This window comes from Lagenorhynchus albirostris, chromosome 6, assembly GCF_949774975.1.
Source record: "Lagenorhynchus albirostris chromosome 6, mLagAlb1.1, whole genome shotgun sequence".
In the NCBI taxonomy this organism is placed as follows: domain Eukaryota; kingdom Metazoa; phylum Chordata; class Mammalia; order Artiodactyla; family Delphinidae; genus Lagenorhynchus; species Lagenorhynchus albirostris.
Genome location: NC_083100.1, coordinates 118,772,844 through 118,796,530, shown reverse-complemented (window position 1 = coordinate 118,796,530; position 23,687 = coordinate 118,772,844). Strand labels below are relative to the sequence as shown.

At 41.6% G+C, this 23,687-nt stretch overlaps 1 protein-coding gene across 2 annotated transcripts in view; it reads left to right on the top strand.

Moving 5' to 3' along the window:
- Positions 1-7,386: 7,386 nt before the first annotated feature.
- TUBGCP5 (tubulin gamma complex component 5) overlaps positions 7,387-23,687 on the top strand; it is a 55,623-nt gene continuing 39,322 nt past the window's right edge. Inside the window, exons 1-3 of one of the 2 annotated variants that reach the window (XM_060153142.1) lie at positions 7,387-7,555; positions 9,954-10,007; positions 10,126-10,234. In XM_060153142.1, coding sequence (XP_060009125.1) covers positions 7,410-7,555; positions 9,954-10,007; positions 10,126-10,234 — 309 coding nt within the window. In that variant the 5' untranslated portion in view covers positions 7,387-7,409. The remainder of the gene's footprint in view (positions 7,556-9,953; positions 10,008-10,125; positions 10,235-23,687) is intronic. The other variant, XM_060153143.1, reaches the window with a different exon arrangement.

Below are 23,687 nucleotides of genomic sequence, written 5' to 3'. Positions count from 1 at the left end.
TGTGCTCCGCAATGGGAGAGGCCACAACAGTGAGAGACCCGCGTACTGCGAAGAAAAAAAAATGTGGTATCATAAAATTATTTGGAAAAAAAGAAATTAAGTATTGATAGTTAATATATGCTACGTGGATAAACCTAAAAACATTATGCCAAGTGAAAAAAGCCAGTCATCAAGGACAATTTATTGCACGAATCCATTTATATGAAGTGTCCAGAATAAGCAAACAAAAAAGTAGATTGGTGGCTGCCTAAAGCTGGAGGGAATGGAGGTTGCGAGATAATAGCTAAGAGATCCAGGATTTCCTTTAGAAAATTAAATTTTCTAAAACTGTTTATGGTGAGGATGCACAACTCTATACTAAAATAGCCATTGAATCATATGGTTTAAATGGGTGAAGTATATGTAGATGAGTTAATATCTTACTATAACTGTTTAAAAAACCAGAATGGCAGATGAACTTATGAATACAAAAATAGGTTTAAAACTGACAGATGAACAGAAATATAGTTGAAAGATGGACAGACAGTCAGATAAACAAATAGTGTAAAGGTAGACAAAGACAGATGGACAAGTGGCCACATAGAAACACATACAGAAAGAGAGTATGTAGATACTCCCTACATACTTGCATAGGGAGTTAGATAGATAGAGAGACAGGCAGATGGCTAGATAGAGGGATAGATAGATGGACATACAAGCATTCACACAGACAGACAGGTAGGTAAATAGGAAGAAAGAAACAAAAACAGAGATGATAGAAAGTAGGCATAAATATAGACAAAAAGATAGGTAGAAAGCCAAAATGACAGACATACAGAGACCTGCAGATAGACAGTTACTAGGATTGACAGACAGAAAGACAGATCTAGACAAACAGAATGACAGAGATACAGACACACAGAAAGATACAGAAACAGAAAAAAAATCAGGAAAAAAAGAGACAGAAGGACAGATCAATATTATGATACAGTGATAGACGATGAAATGGATAAATAGACGTATTGACAGATGGACAGAGAGACATATTGACAGCTATATAGATAGACAGGGAGCAGAGAGAGACTTAGAAATAGAGAAACAGAAAAATAGGCAGAGAATCAGACAGAAAACCAACAGAGTAAACAGACGGTCAGATAGGTGAACAGAGATTAAGACATCTAGACAGACAGAAGACAGACATATTGAAGATATATAGACAAATAGATGTATAAATGGATGGACAGAGAAACAGAATACAGACGCAGATAAATAGAAAATAACTAAGCATTCAGACACACAGACAAGTAGATAAATCAGAAAGAAAGATGAACAAGGGTTCCACTTATGTGATGCTGGCATGAGAGGCTCTGTGGGCCATCAAAACAAGCGGAGCTGTGAAAACATTTAAAATATCTGAAAATAGTCCTAAGGACATACTGTACAGGAAATGAAGAAACTTTTGTTTTTTTAATTTTTGGCTGTGCCGTGTGGCTTGCAGGATCTTAGTTCCCTGACCAGGGATCAAACCTATGCCCTTGGCAGTAAAAGCTCAGAGTCCTAACCACCGCCAGGAAATTCCCAACATTTGTTTTTTAAATCAATTAACACTCAATAAAAACAGCAACAGTCTACAGCATTTGAGGCACAACCAGCTCTCTTCCTCCCCAGCCTTCTCAGTGTGCTGAAAGCTCCTCTCCAGGTGGTGGCCAAGAAGGCAGGGCTCCACTCCCCTCAGCCCCCCACTGACCAGCATTTCACCGGGAGAATCAGCATTTCTCATCCCCTGCAACTCCAAGTAAAGAAGCTAACTTCCTGGTTTGTGCAGCTGAGCAGTTGGGGGATCCCTTTGTCCACCCATCACCCAGAGAAGTGACCAAGGATACTTGAAAACAATCACCCTCTTAATTAAGAGCAAGGAGCAAACTATGGCCAGCTGGCTCACCACCCAAAGCAGGGTGGAGACAGCTAAAAGAGCCCTCCTGGGGTCGAAACACAGTGATCACAAATACACAAACCACTCAACACAGTGTCTCTCTCTTTCTCACACCCCCCCCCACTCCCATAAGCTTCGAGCCCTCAAATACTCAGTGTCTCACACACAAAGCCCACCCAACACAGTGTCTGCCACAAACACACAACACTAAATACAGTTTCATATACATGTGTTTCTAAACAGTGAGTTGGAAACATCTTCTGAAGGTGGTTCAATAAAAAGGGCCATGTGGACACTTCTCGGCCCGTCTTGGCTGGCTCCATCTCCCCTCTGAAGCAACACAGAAAACCTTCTGGAGGTGCATCCTGCAACAGGGTCCCATATCCTCCTACAGCCGACACAAGCTGACTTTGGTGGAGTCCCTACCACCTCCCCAGGACTTCCTGGCCCCCCTCCAGAGAGAGACAGAGACATCTTCATGCTGTGCAAACACCTGCACCCTGTGAAGGGTCGTGGTGGGTCTGGGGCACCTCCTTGGCCCAGTCCTGGCCCTCTCTGAACAGTCCTGGTCCTCCACCCCCCCCGCCATTTGGACATTTTTTGGTGGAGGCTGCTCATTACTGAGACCCCACAGGACTGAGGCATGACCAGGTGTGCAACCTCTAGGACCCCTGGCCAACCCAGACCGCTGTCCCCACTCCAGGGGGTGGCCTGGAAATGGTAAGGGAGAGTCATACGCTCACCAGGGCCCAGGTGGAACCGTGCCCAGCCCCTCACCTCACCTTGGTGCCCCCAGGGCCTGCCTGTCCATCCTGGGTTGTCCCCACCACCAGAGGGGGACAGAAAACATTGGGAAACGCACTGACCAAGCAGAGTCAGCCAGGCCCGGGTGCCCCCTGTCAAAGATAAACACAGCGAGACATTAGTTAAAGCCAGAAAACAGGTTTTACTCAGTAACTTCTGATAGTAGGGGATAGAGCTGAGCTCTGTTCAAATAAGCGCAGAGCTGATTTGGGCATTTTAGGGGAGAATGATGGAGGGGCGTGTGACGGCTGGGCACAGTCAGAGAGCTGAAGAAGTACACAGGGTTGCTCAGTGCAGATGCAACGTGTTCATCTGTGTTTGTTCACTGGCAGTTTTGGAAGTTAGGACAGAGACTGGGAGACAGAGGCCTTATCTTAGTGATTACATTTCCAAGGAATGGCTCTCAGGTCCTTGAGAGAGATGCCTCTGAGTTGCAAGAGATAGATACAATTACAGACTCCTTTCAGTAAGTCCTCTAAGAAAGGGAGGGCAGGGGCCAATCATCAGGTGTCGGCTGGAACATTTCATGTCAGCACTGGGCGTTCCCAAGCAGGTATTTTGTTTGGGGTGGGTGGTGGGTGGGACATGGGGTCATCCTAGAGACACATGCTGCCAAAAGACAAGCCACAGTTTGCTCAAGTCTTTTAGTGGAAGGGTTTGGATGGAGTTGTTCTGTGCCATGAGTTCTTGCAGTTCTTACTCTCTGGGCCTCAGAGAGTGGGCCCTGTGCAGCGGTGTGGTGTGTGCATGGACAGCTTCCACAGTTGCCCCTCTCTGCCTGAATCATTCCAGGACTGTACAAAACATTGTGTGAGGTGCTCCCAACGCTGGGGAAGCCAGTCCCAGACTTCCTCTCCAAGCCTCCCTAGGTCCAGAAGTGGACATGGAAACATTTTCTAAAGGGGCGTGTGATGACAGGGGCCCATGTGGGACTGTGGCTGGACCATCTGCCCCTCCACAGGCATCTCTGGCTGGCCACTCCAGAGACACACATCTCTGTGTGTCTCTGGAGGCACATCTGACCACCAAGCCACACCTAGGACTGTGGTCAGGACGGTGCTATCACTGGGCCTCCCTGTCCAACCCAGATCAGTCTCTGACTCCAAAAGGGACTTGGTAAAAATTTCAACAGACACATGTGGTAACCAGGCCCCACGCAGGACTGTGTCTAGGCCCCAGTACCACCCCATGGCATCCCTACCCAGTGCTACGCATAGAGAAGACTTGGAGATATTTTCCACAGTTGACCAGGGCCCATGCCTGACCATGCTCAGGACACTCCGTGGGGCTCCCTGGCCATCCCAGGCCAGTCTCCACCACTGATGAGAGATTAGGAAAGTGGTTGGGTGCCGCCTCCAGTGACCTGCCCTACAGAGGACCTCATGGAGTCTCGGTGGGATCTCAGGGTGCATCTGACCTGCCTGCAGTGCCCCCTTCTCTGGTTGGGACATGAAAACATTTGGGGGGCTGCATGAAACGACCAGGCCCACATGGGATACCACCAGGCCTGGGCACGTCCTTCTTGATTCTCACTGGCTCCCCATCATTGGAATGGGTCTTAGGAATGTTTTAGGAGTGCCTTCTACGACTGGGCCCCATAAGGCACCCTTCCAGGGGCCTCTCTGGCCAGCTCAGACCAATCCCCATTTGTAAGGGGGATACAGAAACAACAGCTGAGATGAAGACTCCCACTTGGAGCCTCCATGTCGGTCACAGGCTGGTGTTCACCACCAAAGTGGGACATAAAATTTTCTGGGGGCACATCAAAAACTGGACCTCACACATTACTCTCCCTGGGCAGCCCTTGCTGACCTGGGCCAGTGCCCACGTCCTTCAGAGGTGAACATCCAGAGGCCATCCAATGACCAGACCCACACAGGACCAGGGCCTGACCCTGACCCTTAGTGCCCTCTCAGACCTCCCTGGCAGGCTCATGGTGGCACACACCCACCCTTTGAGGGGAACTTGGAAATGTTTTTGGAGGCACACCAATGACTTGGGCCCATGCAGGACCAGAGCTGTGTCCACGCTGCCCTCCCCTGCTTCCCATCTGGCTCGGGCCAGTCTCGGCCAGAGCGGGGCTAGGAACACTCAGGTGGGTGCTGCTGACAGCCGGGCCTTTGCGGGACTGTGGCAGAGCCCAGAGCCCTCCCCAGGCCTCCCTGGCAGGCCGTTCACATCTCAGCCACTGGAGGGGGATTGAGAAACGTTTTGGGGAGGCACCCTTTTCATTCAGAGTCAGGTACCAGCCCAGGTCAACAGGGAGGCCACAGGGGGCACCCCAGTTCTGGCCATGGTCCCACTTGGAGACTAAAAGGTGGGTGCACATTCTGAAGATATTGATGTCTCCCTCTTGAGGGGGGTCATCACCAAGACAAGCCTGGAGGCTGCAGAGGCACCTTGGCCCTGGCTGTGCTCCTGCCTGGTGACTGGTCCTTGGAGATACCTCAAAACATTTCTAAGCCTCTCTCTGGTGTGGAAAGGCCTGGGCAGGCCAGGGAGGCCTGGAGAAGGAGCCTGGATAGGTCCTGGTATTGGGATCCCCACCCCCAAAGTTTCTAATTGCCCTTCCAAGGCCAGGACCAGCCCCATTAGTACAGACAGGCCTGGGGAGGGCACTCTGACCACAATCCTGCATCAGTCCTGGTCTCTGGCTATATCTCCCCCAAACATTTCCAATTTCACCTCCAGAGGTGGGCATCACCTCAGGCTGGCCATGGTTGAAGGGAAGGGCATTGGACCTCCCCCAAATTTTTGTAAGTTCCCTCTAAAAGCCAGTCCAACTTGGCTGGGCATGTAGATCTGTGGTAGGCATCCCTAGACTGGCACAGTCCCATATATGGCACATTCGACAGAAACACCCCTTAAATATCTCTAAGTCCCTCCAAAGGGGACATTGGGACAGGCTGGACAGGAGGATGGGGATGGCACCCTTAGCCAGGCTGCAGTGGTGCCTGGGGCCTATTCTTTGAATGCACTTCCAGAAAATTTATCCAAGGGCCATTCTGGAGGGCTGCACTGGCCTGGGCCAGCAAGGGACACATGGCAGTGCACCCAGCCTGTTTGCTATCCTGTCTTTGTATGTTCTTTCCAAAAATGTTTCCACATCCCCTGCAGAGTGGGTGACCAGCCTTTGAGGCCCACAGAGGATATCTGGGGGCCAACTGTATTTTGAATGGGGCTCAGTCATCAGAGGCACCTCTAGAAAAAATTTCCAATTCCCCTTCCAGAATGGGAACATTGGCCCAGGCCAGCCAGGGAGGCCTGGGAGAGTAGCTCAGTCCCTACTGGGTCCAAGTCATTGGGAGCGCCCTGTGGAAAGTTTTCTAAGTATCCCTCCAGAGGTCAAGACCAACCAGCTACATAGGGAGGCAGGAAAGACACATGTAAGTGTGTATGTATACTTTGATTTTGGAGATGTACAATAAGCAATTATAGATTTGGAGTGCTAAGGAAAATGTGAGCTGCATACACAAATTTGAGAGTTATAAACACACAGATGATAGTTGAGACTGGAGTAGAAAAGACTGCCTAGGGAGAGAGTATAAATTCCGTTTCACAGAATCATTTCTACTGCTATGATTTTCACCTTCTTGTGGGATTTGTGCAGTTGTGTGCAGCCTATGTTTTAGGTAGTTGTTTGTGTCCCCTCAAAATTCATAATTTGAAATCCTAATGCCCAATATGCTGGTATTCGGGAGGTGATTAGAAAAGGAGGGTGGAGCCCTCAAGAATGGAATTAGTGCCCTTATAAAAGAGGCCCCAGTGAGCTCCCTTACCCCTTTCACCATGTGAGGACACAACCAGAAGTCAGCTTACAGCAAGCGGGCCCTCACCCAATCATGCTGGCACCCTGATCTCAAAATCCAGCCTCCAGAACTATGAGAAATAAGTTTCTGTTGTTTATAAGCCACCCAGTATGTGGTACTTTGTTACAGCAGCTCAAACAGACTGAGACAGTGGTGTATCAGCTATCTTTTACTACGGTAATGCAATGTAATAAACCACATGAAAACCCAGTAGATCCCTAAAAGAAAAAATTAAAGAGTTCTATGTAACAAGTCTTGGAATGGTTACGAGCAATTCTTAACGGAAACAGTTTTAAAGTACAGTTTTAATTACGAACAACAGCAAAGACATTACCTCTGGCCAACGAGGTTTACCAAATTCTCCTTTGGCCACTGGGAGTCACTGGCAAGAGCAGGAGGTGTAGCACTCAGCCTGTGTGGGGGACAACGCACTTTCCTTACACCTGCCGGAGCGTGGGCCATGTACTGTGTGTGGCCCTTGTAGGCAGAGCGGGACCGAAAGATCACTGGAGATCACCTCTAGGAGAAACTGAAGCTTAGAGAAGAATGGGCAACTAACGGATCATGGTACCTGAAAGTTCAGGTGCAAACAGATACACCGAATGAGAAGTGGCTGCTCTCAAAACATTAGGAGTTAAACCATCAACCAAGGTTAGCCAGAGACTATTATTAATAAAACTACTAATAACGTCTACCCCTTTTAAAACGTTCCTAAACTTAACCACGTGAGACCCAAGCCACCAACAAATATCAGAGCCAGGGCTCAACGCGATTGCAGCGCGAACTCTCGCGAGACAGGCCGCAGCCTCGCTCAACTAGGCGGTAGCTCGAACACTCGCGAGAGCGGGCGCGACCGGGCGAAGGACTGCGGGAGCGCCGGAGGTATGGCGTCTCCGGCGCCGTCTTGGAGCCGGCTGGACCGACGGCAAGAACGCGACGTGCGCGAGCTCGTCCGCCTTGTGGCGGGCGTCCAAGACGAGGCGGACCCCAACTTCCAGCTCGCCTTGCACTTCGCTTGGTCCAACTTCAGGTGCGGGCGCGGCACCGGAGCCGGGGACGGAAGGGGTCTGGCGAGGTGTGCGGCGCGTGGCGCGACCGGCAGAGCCCCAGCGCGCCTTGCCGCTCCAGCTGCTTGGTGACCTCGCGCCTTCTGGGTCCCTGACGCAGTGACACACGCAAGCTCGAACAGTGGGTTGTGGGTTGCTGGGGGTCGTCCTCCAGTCTTAGAAGTGCGCCCCTAGGGAAGGGTTCTGTCTATCCAGTTCCTTGCCCCGCCCACTGCGCTTAGCGCGGGCCACTGCCCATCAAACAATTTTTTGAATGGATGGGTGAGTAAAGTTTTAGAGCAAAATAATGGCCGTACCCAATTTAAAACTGTATTCTCGCTGACTCTCCCTCCCTGCTTGGGCCACTCCAGATCTCTTTTACCCTGCTCTTTTTCTTTTTCCAAAACGCGTAGCATGACACATGGGATAACTTACCTGTTGTTACTGTTTGTCGTCTCCTCCCCCACCTTCATGCAGAATACAGCTTCCACCAGGGTAGGGATCTTCGTCTGTTTTGTTCAGTTCTTATTCCAGCACCTAGAACAGTTCTTGGCATAGAGTACACCAGGCCACCTAATGCAACTTCTAATACAGTTTTTCATGTAATTAATTTTTAAAGATTTATTCAGTTTAGGTACTTAGGTGAAGTCAGAGCTCCCATTTTTCTTTATGGAACATGTAAATTAGACGATACTGTTTTGATCATTACCTGTAATTAAATTATTATTTTTAAAAAATTATCAGAAGAATGTTAGTCATTGTTAATATTCTACCTGTTTAATTTCAGTAGAAATCTTCTTGAATAGTAAACAGTTTTGCAAAATCTGTAATCTTGATTATCAACCTTAATGATCATAAAGTGCCTACCTGGTTTATAATAAGAATAGATGAGTCTAACAGCCCCCCCAAGTTTCTGAAATAAAATACTCAGTGCTTAAATGTAACTTATAAATATAACAATGCCTGAATAGGTGATATAAATAGAGAAATTTAAATGCTGTATCTCAAATAATTTTTTATATTATTATTTCTAAATGACAGTAGGTAAGTAGACATTATTTTAGAGTTGAGAGAGACATTAGCAGTTATTACCTACTTTTGCACACTGAGAAACTAAATTATTATAAGTAAAGTGGTATTCCACTCAGCCATTTACTGGGTTAGAATTTGATATGTTATTTAGTAGTATAATTTACTTCAAGTACAGATTATGTGGCTTTGATACTAAAAGATGAAAAACAAGAGTTGAGTGAGCTATACTATAATTTCATGATGCTTTAATCCATCAGAAAAATGAACAATTCATGTTTGTTTTTTAAAAAACTGACCACATTCTAGGCCTTAGAAATTCATAGATAGGCAAAATAAAGCTTCTGTCCTTCGGTAAGACAGACAAAAATTAATTACATATGATGTAGAATAGGACTTCTTAACCTGAGGGCCTGAAGATAGAATTCAGATGTTATGGATTTGGACAAGAAAAAAATTACACTAATCTCTAACTAAAAAGTAGCATTTCCTTCAACTATGAATGAAAGCAACAGGCCGTTACTTATTATATGACTGTATCACCAACAGAAATCACATATTTCACTGCCATATTGTAGTTATTGCAGATATTTTTAAATGTCATTTACTGTTACATAGTTATGAACCCACTGCTAGATTTTGTTATTTAATGCTGTAACAAAGATATATGTCTCTTACTGCATCACAAACTTTAAAAAAATATTTCACAAATAAATAAATAAAAATAAAAATATAGGGCTTCCCTGGGGGTTCGTGCCCCAGTCCGGGAAGATCCCACATGCCGCGGAGCGACTGGGCCCGTGAGCCATGGCTGCTGAGCCTGCACGTCCGGAGCCTGTGCTCCGCAGTGGGAGAGGCCACAACAGTGAGAGGCCCGCATACCGCAAAAAAAATAAAAAGTAAAAAAAATATTTCACAACTGTATTTCACTATGCTTGGCTTCTTTTGTATTTCATTTTATGATTAAAAGCATTAATCATACCCCATAATTAATTAACCCCTGAGAAGGGGTCCCTAGGATTCACTGGGCTTCGCTGGCATAAAAAGGTTAGGAACCCCTGCTATAGAATGTATTGTGCTGGACTTAGACACATGGCATTATGAAAAGACAGAGGAGCCAGAGGACAGGGTTGGGTAGCTCAGGACAGCCTGTGTCCTATGGAATGAATGCTTGAGCAGTCTCTCAGATTCAGTGGTGGTTTGCATGAATGATAGAGGTGATACAGGGAGAGAGGTGCACTCACTGGAAACATATAGCTGAGGATAGGGTGTCGGGGAGATGTGCATGGTTGTGAGACTAATCTGCATAGCTATATGACAAGATTGTTATAAGAATTACATTTTCTCATTTAGATTTCATCGTTTCTTAGATGTCAACAGCCACAAAGTAGAAAAGACAATAGAAGGGTAAGTTTATATGTGTGTATATATATATGTGCATGTTCAGATATATATGAATTTTCTTATAGACCTTTTTGTTAATATAGTTTTACAGTTACCGGTAGATATTTTTTTAACGTTTTAGGATTTATGAAAAATTCATCATTCATTCTGATCTCAGCAAAGCTGCTAGTTGGAAGAGATTAACTGAGGAATTTCTAAATGCATCACTTCCAAGCATAAAGGAAATCAAGGTATGCTATATTGTGAGATCTCTGTTGTATTTTACTGTTTCTAATCTGATTATTGTCAGCCTGTTTCTATTAACATTTAAACATTCATTCTGTTTTAGTATTGTCTACTAACTAGAACCAGAATCTCCTGGAAGTTGACTTAAGTGTTGCCATCAAATCCAGTGTGTCTCAAGCTTGTGATGAAAGAAGTATGTTCTTGTATAATCATCTTAGCCCCAACCTACTATGGAAATTGAGATCAGAGATTGGCAGAAATAATAGCACTCTCTGGCTATCCTTAAACTTTTAAATGACTTCTCTGCACTTGGCAATAATAATTATCCATATATTGCTCACTAGATGCCAGGTGCTTTTCTAAGGACTTCCATATTCTGTCATGGGTCCCCAAGACCACCTTTAGGCTCAATGATTCACTGGAAGCATTCGCAGAGCTCCCCCCCAAAAAATTGCTCTCCTTTTTGTTATGGTTTATTACAGTGAAAGGATACAGATTTAAAATGAGCAAAGGGAAAAGGCATGGGGTGAGGTCCGGGAGAAACCAGGCACAAGCTTCCAGATGTCCCTTCCCAGTGAACTTGCATGGGGATGCACTTAACTCTCCCAGTGACAAAATGTTGCAAACTAGGGAAACTTTCCTGAGTCTTGGTGTCCAGGATTTTCTTGGTGTCCAGGATTTTCTTGCCCATGTGGCTGACCTTAGCTACTCAATCTACAGCACTCCCAGAGGTCAAACCAAGGACTTCAGGCCTACAAAATCGTTCACCATAAGTCACATTGTTATCATAAACTGTCTGGTCAGGCTGATAACAGTGTGGCCCAAAGAATGGCATACAAATATACTGTACTAGCAGGGTATTCCAAGGGCTCAGAGGATATCTCAGGAGCCGGTCAAGGGCCAGTCCTGAAGATCTTTGAGATGTTCAGGGTTTGGGCAACCCAGGCCTCCTGAGTTAACCCTTTAGTGCGTACATATATTAACTCAATCTTCACAATAACCTCTGTGGAGTATTCTGTTATTGATAGACTTTCCCTTTGTCTGCACTGAGTTTGTGGCCTAAGAAAGAAAGCTTGAGATAATTTTTAAAACTGTCCATAAATTTAAGGAAGGGCTATAAAGGTATTTCTGGAGGAGAGAACTGCAGTGCTGTGAACCCATGCCCTAAGGATTAGAAATACACTTCTGTGTACTGTTCCTGCAAGGATCATTTTGAAAGAGAAGGAGGCAAATCTTTTTTTATATCTCTTCTTGATTCATTTTGTATAGCTTTCTGGATAGACTATAGAACTTAATAATTTAGGCACTATGACACCATAATATTAATAATAAATATAAAGGCAAGCATTTTTAGGGCATTTACTATGTGCCAAGCACTGTTAGTCCAATAAAGACCATCTTCAGTGCATACTGTTACTATCATTTTGCCAGGCAAATGCCCTAATCTCAGTTTCATCTGTACCAATGAAAATACCTATGTGGTGCAGAATAATTAAATGAAACATTGAGTGTCACTTCTGATTCCTACTTTGACCTTTTTGTTGCCATCTTTGGTTATTTTTCTGTACACCCCCAGTCACAGGGCTCACTGAACACAGTGAAACCACATACCCTAGTTCTTCTGTGGCACATCCTATGTCCTGTACCTGCCCTTCCCCTTGTGCCTGAGGAATCTCATCATTTAATGTTAAATTCAAATATTGTCTATACATACTTTTAACTTGTTTATCATGTTTGTTATTGTTTATTTCCTATCTTCCCATTAACATAGGAGTTTTACAGGTGTAGACTTTGCTTCTGATGTGTTCTCAGGCACCTAGAACAGAGTAGACAATAGATATTTGTTGAGGAAATAAATCTGTGTATTCCTTTCTGCCTTGCTGTCCCTCTCTGTCCTTGGCTTCTTCCCCACTTACACAGGCAAAGTTGGTTGGTTGCCCTTTTCTCCTTTGCTGTGGTGTCTTTGACACATCTCTTGTAGTGCAGCAATAACGTCACATTTTTTCAGCTTTATTGATATATAACTTACTATAAAATTCCTCCATTTTGAATGTACAGTTCACTGATTTTTAGTAGGTACGTAGTTATGCAACCACAGTCCAGTTTTAAAACATTTCCGTCACCCCAGAAGCTCTCCTCAAGCCCAGTTTTTTTGCAGTCAATGCCTGCTCTCACCCCAACCCCACACAACTACTGATCTACTTACTGTATGTATAAATTTGCCCTTCTGGATATTTCATATAAATGAGATTGTACAATATCCAGTTTTTGTGTCTGCTTTACTTGCATGATGTTTTTGAGGTTCATCCATGTGTAGCATGTGGCCATATTCTATTCCTTTTAATTACTAAATGGTATTCCATTGTATGGATATGGCCACATTTTGCTTAATCACCAGTGGATGACATTTGGATTGTTGCCAGTTTTTGGTTAGTATGAGTAATGAACTGCTGTGTATATTCTCATATGAGCTTTCTTCACGCTCCTTGGTAGATTTCTAGGAGTGGAAGGGCTGGTTTAAATGGTAAGCTTAGGTTTAACCTTTAAAAAAACTGCAAAATTATTTCCCAAAGTGGCTGTATCATTTTATATTCCCACTAACAGTGTTTAAGTGTTCCAGTTTCTCCACATCCTTTCCAACACTTGTTATAGTTTGTCTTTTTGATTGTAGACATCCTAGAGAGTAGGTAGTAATGTCTCCTATGGTTTGATTTACATTTCCTGAGTGACTAACGATGTTGAGCATTTTTTCATGTGCTTTTTAGCCATTTGTATGCCTCTGTGATATTCATTCGAGTCTTTTAACCATTTTTAAATTGGATTGTCGAAGGAGGATGTTCCTTTGTATTCCTAGTTTGGTGAAAGTTTTTACCATGAATGAGTGTTGGATTTTGTCAAATTTTTTTCTGTGTCTTTGAGATATCATATCTTTTTTTGCCTTGAATCCTATTCATGTGTCTTAGTCAGCTCAGGTTGCCGTAACAAAATACCACACGCTGGTATTTTGGTGACTTAAAAAACAAATTTATTTTCTCACACTTCTGGAGACTGGGAGTCTAGGTCAAGGTGCTGGCCAATTCGGTTCCTGGTAAGGACTGTTCCTGGCTTGTAGGTGGCTGCCTTCTCACATGGTGGAGAGAGAGAGAGCTCTCTGGTCTTATCCCATTGGACCAGTTTTTCCACCCTCGTGACCTGATTACCTCCCAAAGGCCCCATCTCCAAATACCATCACAATAGGAGTTCGATTTTCAACATATAAATTTGAGGGGGACATAGTTCAGTTCATAAGATATAGTGTATTACATTAAATGATTTTTGGTTGTTAATCTGATTTACTTGTGTGTGGACTGAGAAGTACATTCCTACTTAAGCTCTTTTCAAGACTGTCCTGGCTTATACTTTGTGTGGGCTCTCTCATCTCTGCACATGAACTCAGTCTCCATCAGCCAAAGATGTGGGTGGCTTGGGTCCACTCCAGTCTCTGCTGTGCACATCACAGCTTCTAGTCAACCCAAGACATGTGGAGAGCTTAGCAAGCCCCCTTTCATTGTCTTGCATCCAAGAGCTCCCTGATAAACCCTCAACTGTTCTGCTGGTCCACTGCTTGCCCGACACTCAGGTCTGCAACTGCTGGTTTCCCCACTCACTTGCCACTGCGATCACCACTAAGACAATGGCAGCAAAGCTGCTAGTGTTTACTTGCTTTACAGCCCTGGCTGAAGTACCACTCTGATGGAGCTGGTGGGAGAAGGGAGATAGCTTTAGGCATACATGCCTCAAACTCACACTGTTCTTACCTGAGGTTATTTTCATGGATAAACACTGCATTTGTATACCTATGCTTGATCCAGAGCGCTGAAATGGTTGTCTTTGGCAATCTTGTCCAGACTTACAGTTACTTTTTGGGGAGAAGATCTGAAGGCCATCTTCCTCCATCATGCCAGAAGCGAATCTCTAACCCCACTTTACTTAGATTTACAAATAGACATAGTTTCCATAGGAGTTACTCAGTAAAGGACACCTTACCTCCAGGCTTGAAACGATGTTTGGCAAAGGAGAATTTAGGGTTATTTGTTATTCCAGAAGAAATAAGCAAAGACTTTGGCATATCTGTAAAACGCCACTGGAACTAGGAATTCTGGCTCTTTGTAGCTTTGGACTTCAGAGGATGTGGAAGTAGAAAATTATTTTTAACTTTGAGATTCAAGGCCACCTCTGATATAATGAATGTATAGCACATGGAATTGCTCTTTCAATATATATGTACATGTATTTCTTGACTTTCCATAAAGTAGCAGGGATTGTGCAGGTCTTCATAAGACAGACTATGAAGGGACACGTGACTGATTTAGAGATGAAGCTCTAACTCTTTACTTTCGTCTCTTTGCGAACAGGTAGCATAAAAGAGCAAATTAACCCGTGTTTTAAAGGTTAATTGAAGTATAATTGACCTACAACACTATGTTAGTTCCATGTGCACAGTACAGTGGTTTGATATTTCTAGTTACCGTATGTCACCATACAAAGTTATTACAATATTATTCCTATGTTCCCAATAGGGTACATTTCTTCCCCATGACTCATTTATTTTGTAACTGGAAGTTTGTACCTCTTGATCTCCCTCACCTATGTCACTTATTCCCCATCCCTCTTCCCTCTGGTGACCACCTGTTGTTCTCTGTATCTGTGACTCAGTTTCTGTTTTGTATGTTTGTTTTGGTTTTCATTTGTTTTGCTTTTTGATTCCACATGTAAGTGAAATCATACAGTCTTTGTCTTTCTCTGTCTGACTTACTTCACTTAAGCGTAGTATCCTCTGGATCCATCCCTGTTGTCGAAAAAGGCAAGATTTCATTCTTTTTAATGGCTGAGTAATAGTCCATTAATACCACCACCACATCTTTTTTATCCATTCATCTGTCAATGAACACTTAAATTTCTTCCATATCTTGGCTATTGTAAATAATGCTGCAATAAACACAGGGGTGCATATATTCTTTGAATTTAGTGTTTCTATTTAGTGGAATTGCTGGATCTTATGGTAGTTTTTGTTTTGTTTTGTTTTTTCTTTTTTGGTTGTGCTGCACAGCTTGCAGGATCTCAGTTCCCCGACCAGGGATTGAACCTGGGCCATGGCAGTGAAAACCCAGAATCCTAACCACTAGGCCACCAGGGAACTCCCTATTTTTTATTTTTTGAGGAAGCTTCATACTGTTTTCCATAGTGACTATACCAATTTACATTCCCACCACCAGTATACAAGAATTCGTTTTTCCACATCCTCGCCAACACGTCTTATTTGTTTTCTTTTTCATAATAGCCAGTCTGACAAGTGTGAGGTGATATCTTGTGGTTTTAATTTGTATTTCCCTGATGATGACTGACGTTGGGCATGTTTTCCTGTGTCTGGCCATTTCTTTGTCTTCTTTGGAAAAATGTGTATTCAGATCCTCTGCCCATTTTTTAATCTGATTTTTTTTTTTAATATTGGCTGTATGAGTTCTTTGTGTATTTTGGATATAAACCCATATTGGATATATGGTTTGTAAATATCTTCTCCCATTCAGTAGGTGGCGTTTTCATTTTGTTGATATTATCTTTCATTGTATAAAAGCTTTTTATTTTCTGCAGTCCCATTTGTTTATTTTTGCTTTTGTTTCCCTTGCCTGAGGAAACATATCCAAAAAATATTGCTAAGACTGATGTCAAAGAGTGTACTACCTATTTTTTTCTAGGGATTTTATGGTTTCAGGTCTTATATTTAGTCTTTAATCCATTTTGAATTTATTTTTGTTCATGATGTAAGAAAGTTGTCCACTTTGATTCTTTTGCATGTAGCTGTCCAGTTTTCCCAACACCATTTATTGAAGAGACTGTCTTTCCCCATTGTATATTCTTGCTTTCTTTGTCATAGAATAATAGCCCATATAAATGTGGGTTTATTTCTGGGCTGTCTGTTCTGTAACACTGATCTGTGTGTCTGTTTTTGTGCCAGTACCATACTGTTTTGATTACTATCACTTTGTAATATAGTTTGAAATCAGGGCATGTGATACCTCAAGCTTTGTTTTTCTTTTTCAAGATTCTTTTGGCTATTTAGAGTCTGTTGTGTTGCTGTACAAATTTCAGAATTATTTGTGCTAGTTCTGTGAAAAATGCCTTGGTATTTTCATAGGGATTACATTGAATCTGCAGATTGCTGGGTAGTGTGGTCATTTTAACAGTATTAATTCTTCTAGTACATGACCACTGTAGATCTTTGCATTTCTTTGTGTCATCTTCAATTTCGTTCACCAGTGTGTTATAGTTTTCCAAGTATAGGTCTTTTACTTTCTTAGTTAGATTCATTCCTAAGTATTTTATTCTCCTTGATGCAACTGTAAATGGGATTGAGTTCCTAATTTTTCCTTCATTAGTTCATTGTTAGTGTATAGAAATGCAACAGATTTCTGTATATTAATTTTGTATCCTGCAACTTTAGTGATTTCATGAAATAGTTTTAACAGTGTTTTGGTGGCATCTTTAGGATTTTCTTATATATATTACCATGTCATCTGCAAACAGTGACAGTTTTACTTCTTCCTTTCCAATTTAGATTCCTTTTATTTCTTTTCCTTCTCTGATTGCTGTGGCTAGGACTACATTGTATGAAAGTGACAAAAGTGGGCATCCTTGTCTTGTGTCTGATGTTAGAGGAAATGCTTTTGCCTTTTTTTTTTTTTTTTTGCGGTACGTGGGCCTCTCACTGTTGTGGCCTCTCCCATTGCGGAGCACAGGCTCCGGACGCGCAGGCTCAGCGGCCATGGCTCACGGGCCCAGCCGCTCCGCGGCATGTGGGATCTTCCCGGAGCGGGGCACGAACCTGTGTCCCCTGTATCGGCAGGCGGACTCTCAACCACTGCGCCACCAGGGAAGCCCCTGCCTTTTTTTTTTTAACTTTTTTTTTTTAATTCAAACGAAGTCACAAAAATTATAATCATCCTCATCAGTTCACTCAGTCCCATTAATTAATTTTTTTTTCATCTTGATCTTTTGTTAGCACTTTTATGAATTCATCAGTTTTCCATTAGAGTTCTGAAAATGCTTATTCATTCAGCAGTATATTTCAGCAGTATAGTCAGTTGCCAGAAACCTGTACTTGTCAGAGTCTTTTCCATGAATTCCTTGAAGATGAAACCCTTTTACAGGAACATTTTTGCAAAAGCATCACAGTATACCCAGAACTGTCTGTAAATGACAAAACACTTAAAAATGACCACGGTTAAAGATTTGATGAAAGTTCATAATAATACAGTTGACAAGGAAATTTAGTTATTTCTGAGATATACATTTTAAAGTAATAACTAGAATTATGATTTATAACATTATACCAGAATATATAAGATTTTTAGGAATTTCATGTAATGGCTGAAACATTTATATTGATATATTTCCATACAAATAACCCAAAGAAAGTTTAGTATTAGTTTTTTTGTTTGTTTTATACAGCAGGTTCTTATTAGTCATCAGTTTTATACACATCAGTGTATACATGTCAATCCCAATCGCCCAATTCACACCACCGTCAACACCCCCCAACAGTTTTCCCCCCTTGGTGTCCATACGTTTGTTCTCTCCATCTCTGTCTCAACTTCTGCCCTGCAACCCGGCTCATCTGTACCATTTTTCTAGATTCCACATACACGCGTTAATATACGATATTTGTTTTTCTCTTTTTGACTTACTTCATTATGTATGACAGTCTCTAGATCCATTGACATCTCAACAAATGACTCAATTTCGTTCCTTTTTATGGCTGAGTAATATTCCATTGTATATATGTACCACAACTTCTTTATCCATTCGTCTGTCGATGGGCATTTAGGTTGCTTCCATGACCTGGCTATTGTAAATAGTGCTGCAGTGAACATTGCGGTGCATGTGTCTTTTTGAATTATGGTTTTCTCTGGGTATATGCCCAGTAGTGGGATTGCTGGATCATATGGTAATTCTATTTTTAGTTTTTTAAGGAACCTCCATTCTGTTCTCCATAGTGGCTGTATCAGTTTACATTCCCACCAACAGTGCAAGAGGGTTCCCTTTTCTCCACACCCTCTCCAGCATTTGTTGTTTGTAGATTTTCTGATGATGCCCATTCTAACTGGTGTGAGATGATACCTCATTGTAATTTTGGTTTGCATTTCTCTGATAATTAGTGATGTTGAGCAGCTTTCCATATGCTTCCTGGCCATCTGTATGTCTTCTTTGGAGAAATGTCTATTTAGGTCCTCTGCCCATTTTTGGATTGGGTTGTTTGTTTCTTTAATATTGAGCTGCATGAGCTGTTTATATATTTTGCAGATTAATCCTTTGTCCGTTGATTCGTTTGCAAATATTTTCTCCCATTCTGAGGATTGCCTTTTGGTCTTTTTTATGGTGTCCTTTGCTGTGCAAAAGCTTTGACGTTTCATTAGGTCCCATTTGTTTATTTTTGTTTTTATTTCCATTACTCTAGGAGATGGATCAAAAAAGATCTTGCTATGATTTATGTCAAAGAGTGTTCTTCCTATGTTTTCCTCTAAGAGTTTTATAGTGTCCGGTCTTACATTTAGGTCTCGAGTCCATTTTGAGCTTATTTTTGTGTATGGTGTTAGGGAGTGTTCTAATTTCATTCTTTTACATGTAACTGTCCCGTTTTCCCAGCACCACTTATTGAAGAGACTGTCTTTTCTCCATTATATATCTTTGCCTCCTTTGTCATCGATTAGTTGACCATAGGTGCCTGGGTTTACCTCTGGGCTTTCTATCTTGTTCCATTGATCTATGTTTCTGTTTTTGTGTCAATACCATATTCTCTTGATTACTGTAGCTTTGTAGTATAGTCTGAAGTCATGGAGTCTGATTCCTCTAGCTCTGTTTTTTTCCCTCAAGACTGCTTTGGCTATTCGGGGTCTTTTGTATCTCCATACAAATTTTAAGATTATTTGTTCTAGTTCCATAAAAAATGCCATTGGTAATGTCATAGGAATTGCATTGAATCTGTAGATTTCTTTGGGTAGTATAGTCATTTTCACATTATTGATTCTTCCAATCCAAGAACATGGTATATCTCTCCATCTGTTGGTATCATCTTTAATTTCTTTAATCAGTGTCGTATAGTTTTCTGCATACAGGTCTTTTGTCTCCCTAGGTAGGTTTATTCCTAGATATTTTATTCTTCTTGTTGCAATGGTAAATGGGAGTGTTTCCTTAATTTCTCTTTCAGATTTTTCATCATTAGTGTATAGGAATGCCAGAAATTTCTGTGCATTAATTTTGTATCCTGCAACTTTACCAAATTCATTGATTAGCTCTAGTAGTTTTCTGGTGGCATTTTTGGGATTCTCTATGTATATTATCATGTCATCTGCAAACAGTGACAGTTTTACTTCTTTTCCAATTTGGATTCCTTTTATTTCTTTTTCTTCTCTGATTGCCGTGGCTAGGACTTCCAAAACTGTGTTGAATAATAGTGGTGAGAGTGGACATCCTTGTCTTGTTCCTGATCTTAGAGGAAATGCTTTCAGTTTTTCACCATTGAGAATGATGTTTTCTGTGGGTTTGTCGTGTATGGCCTTTATTATGTTGAGGTAGGTTCCCTCTATGCCCACTTTCTGGAGAGTTTTTATCATAAAAGTGTGTGGAATTTTGTCAAAAGCTTTTTCTGCCTCTATTGAGATGATCATATGGTTTTTTTCTTCAATTTGTTAATATGGTGTATCACATTGATTGATTTGCGTATATTGAAGAATCCTTGCATGCCTGGGATAAATCCCACCTGATCATGGTGTAGGATCCTTTTAATGTGTTGTTGGATTCTGTTTGCTAGTATTTTGCTGGGGATTTTTGCATCTATATTCATCAGTGATATAAGTCTGTAATTTTCCTTTTTTGTAGTATCTTTGTCTGGTTTTAGTTTCAGGGTGATGGTGGCCTCATAGAATGAGTTTGGGAGTGTTCCTTCCTCTGCAGTTTTTTGGAAGAGTTTGAGAAGGATGGGTGTTAGCTCTTCTCTAAATGTTTGATAGAATTCACCTGTGAAGCCATCTGGTCCTGGACTTCTGTTTGTTGGAAGATTTTTAATCACAGTTTCAATTTCATTACTTATGATTGGTCTGTGCATATTTTCTATTTCTTCCTGGTTCAGTCTTGGAAGGTTATACCTTTCTAAGAATTTGTCCATTTCTTCCACATTGTCCATTTCATTGGCATAGAGTTGCTTGTAGTAGTCTCTTAGGATGCTTTGTATTTCTGCAGTGTCTGTTGTAACTTCTCCTTTTTCATTTCTAATTTTATTGATTTGAGTCCTCTCCCTCTTTTTCTTGATGAGTCTGGCTAATGGTTTATCAATTTTGTTCATCTTCTCAAAGAACCAGCTTTTAGTTTTATTGATCTTTGCTTTTGTTTTCTTTGTTTCTGTTTCGTTTATTTCTGCTCTGATCTTTATGATTTCTTTCCTTCTTCTAACTTTGGGTTTTGTTTGTTCTTCTTTCTCTAGTTCCTTTAGGTTTAAGGTTAGATTGTTTATTTGCAATTTTTCTTATTTCTTGAGGGTGGCTTGTATAGATATAAACTTCCCTCTTAGAACTGCTTTTGCTGCATCCCATAGGTTTTGGATCGTCGTGTTTTCATTGTCATTTGTCTCTAGGTTTTTTTTTTTTTTTTTCTGGGTTTAAACTGTCTTTTTTTTTTTTTTTAACATCTTTATTTGGGTATAATTGCTTTACAATGGTGTGTTAGTTTCTGCTTTATAACAAAGTGAATCAGTTATACATATACATATGTTCCCATATCTCTTCCCTCTTGCGTCTCCCTCCCTCCCACCCTCCCTAGCCCACCCCTCCAGGCGGTCACAAAGCACCGAGCCGATATCCCTGTGCCATGCGGCTGCTTCCCACTAGCTATCTACCTTACGTTTGTTAGTGTGTATATGTCCATGACTCTCTCTCGCCCTGTCACAGCTCACCCTTCCCCCTCCCCATATCCTCAAGTCCGTTCTCCAGTAGGTCTGTGTCTTTATTCCTGTCTTACCCCTACGTTCTTCATGACATTTTTTTTTCTTCTTAAATTCCACATATATGTGTTGGCATATGGTATTTGTCTTTTTCTTTCTGACTTACTTCACTCTGCATGACAGACTCTAGGTCTATCCACCTCATTACAAATAGCTCAATTTCGTTTCTTTTTATGGCTGAGTAATATTCCATTGTATATATGTGCCACATCTTCTTTATCCATTCATCCGATGATGGGCACTTAGGTTGTTTCCATCTCTGGGCTATTGTAAATAGAGCTGCAATGAACATTTTGGTACATGACTCTTTTTGAATTTTGGTTTTCTCAGGGTATATGCCCAGTAGTGGGATTGCAGGGTCATATGGTAGTTCTATTTGTAGTTTTTTAAGGAACCTCCATACTGTTCTCCATAGTGGCTGAACCAATTCACATTCCCACCAGCAGTGCAAGAGTGTTCCCTTTACTCCACACCCTCTCCAGCATTTATTGTTTCCAGATTTTTTGATGATGGCCATTCTGACTGGTGTGAGATGATATCTCATTGTAGTTTGGATTTGCATTTCTCTAATGATTAATGTTGTTGAGCATTCTTTCATGTGTTTGTTGGCAATCTGTATATCTTCTTTGGATATTTGTCTATTTAGGTCTTCTGCCCATTTTTGGATTGGGTTGTTTGTTTTTTTGTTATTGAGCTGCATGAGCTGCTTGTAAATTTTGGAGATTAATCCTTTGTCAGTTGCTTCATTTGCAAATATTTTCTCCCATTCTGAGGGTTGTCTTTTGGTCTTGTTTATGGTTTCCTTTGCTGTGCAAAAGCTTTGAAGTTTCATTAGGTCCCATTTGTTTATTTTTGTTTTTATTTCCATTACTCTAGGAGGTGGGTCAGAAAGGATCTTGCTGTGATTTATGTCATAGAGTGTTCTGCCTATGTTTTCCTCTAAGAGTTTGATAGTTTCTGGCCTTACCTTTAGGTCTTTAATCCATTTTGAGCTTATTTTTGTGTATGGTGTTAGGGAGTGATCTAATCTCATACTTTTACATGTAACTGTCCAGTTTTCCCAGCACCACTTATTGAAGAGGCTGTCCTTTCTCCACTGTACATTCCTGCCACCTTTATCAAAGATAAGGTGACCATATGTGCATGGTTTTATCTCTGGGCTTTCTATCCTGTTCCATTGATCTGTGTTTCTGTTTTTGTGCCAGTACCATACTGTCTTGATTACTGTAGCTTTGTAGTATAGTCTGAAGTCAGGGAGCCTGATTCCTCCAGCTCCTTTTTTTCGTTCTCAAGATTGCTTTGGCTATTCGGGGTGTTTTGTGTTTCCATACAATCTGCGAAATTTTTTGTTCTAGTTCTGTGAAAAATGCCAGTGGTAGTTTGATAGGGATTGCATTGAATCTATAGATTGCTTTGGGTAGTAGAGTCATTTTCACAATGTTGATTCTTGCAATCCAAGAACATGGTACAACTCTCCATTTATTTGTATCATCTTTAATTTCTTTCATCAGTGTCTTATAATTTTCTGCATACAGGTCTTTTGTCTCCTTAGGTAGATTTATTTCTAGATATTTATTCTTTTTGTTGCAATGGTAAATGGGAATGTTTCTTGATTTCAATTTCAGATTTTTCATCATTAGTATACGGGAATGCCAGAGATTTCTGTGCATTAATTTTGTATCCTGCTACTTTACCAAATTCATTGATTAGCTCTAGTAGTTTTCTGGTAGCATCTTTAGGATTCTCTATGTATAGTATCATGTCATCTGCAAACAGTGACAGCTTTACTTCTTCTTTTCCGATTTGGATTCCTTTTATTTCCTTTTCTTCTCTGATTGCTGTGGCTAAAACTTCCAAAACTATGTTGAATAAGTGTGGTGAGAGTGAGCAACCTTGTGTTGTTCCTGATCTTAGTGGAAATGCTTTCAGTTTTTCACCATTGAGGATGATGTTGGCTGTGGGCTTGTCATATATGGCCTTTATTACGTTGAGGAAAGTTCCCTCTATGCCTACTTTCTTCAGGGTTTTCATCATAAATGGGTGTTGAATTTTGTCAAAAGCTTTTTCTGCATCTATTGAGATGGTCATGTAATTTTTATTCTTCAATTTATTAATGTGATGTATCACATTGATTTGCAAATGTTGAATCATCCTTGCATCCCTGGAATAAACCCCATTTGATCATGGTATATGATCCTTTTAATGTATTGTTCAAGTCAGTTTGCTAGTATTTTGCTGAGGACTTTTGCATCTGTGTTCATCAGTGATACTGGCCTGTAATTTTCTTTTTTTGTGTGATATCTTTGTCTGGTTTTGGTGTCAGGGTCATGGTGGCCTCGTAGAATGAGGTCAGAAGTGTTCCTTCCTCTCCAATTTTTTGGAATAGTTTCAGAAGGATACGTGTTAACTCTTGTCTAAATGTTTGG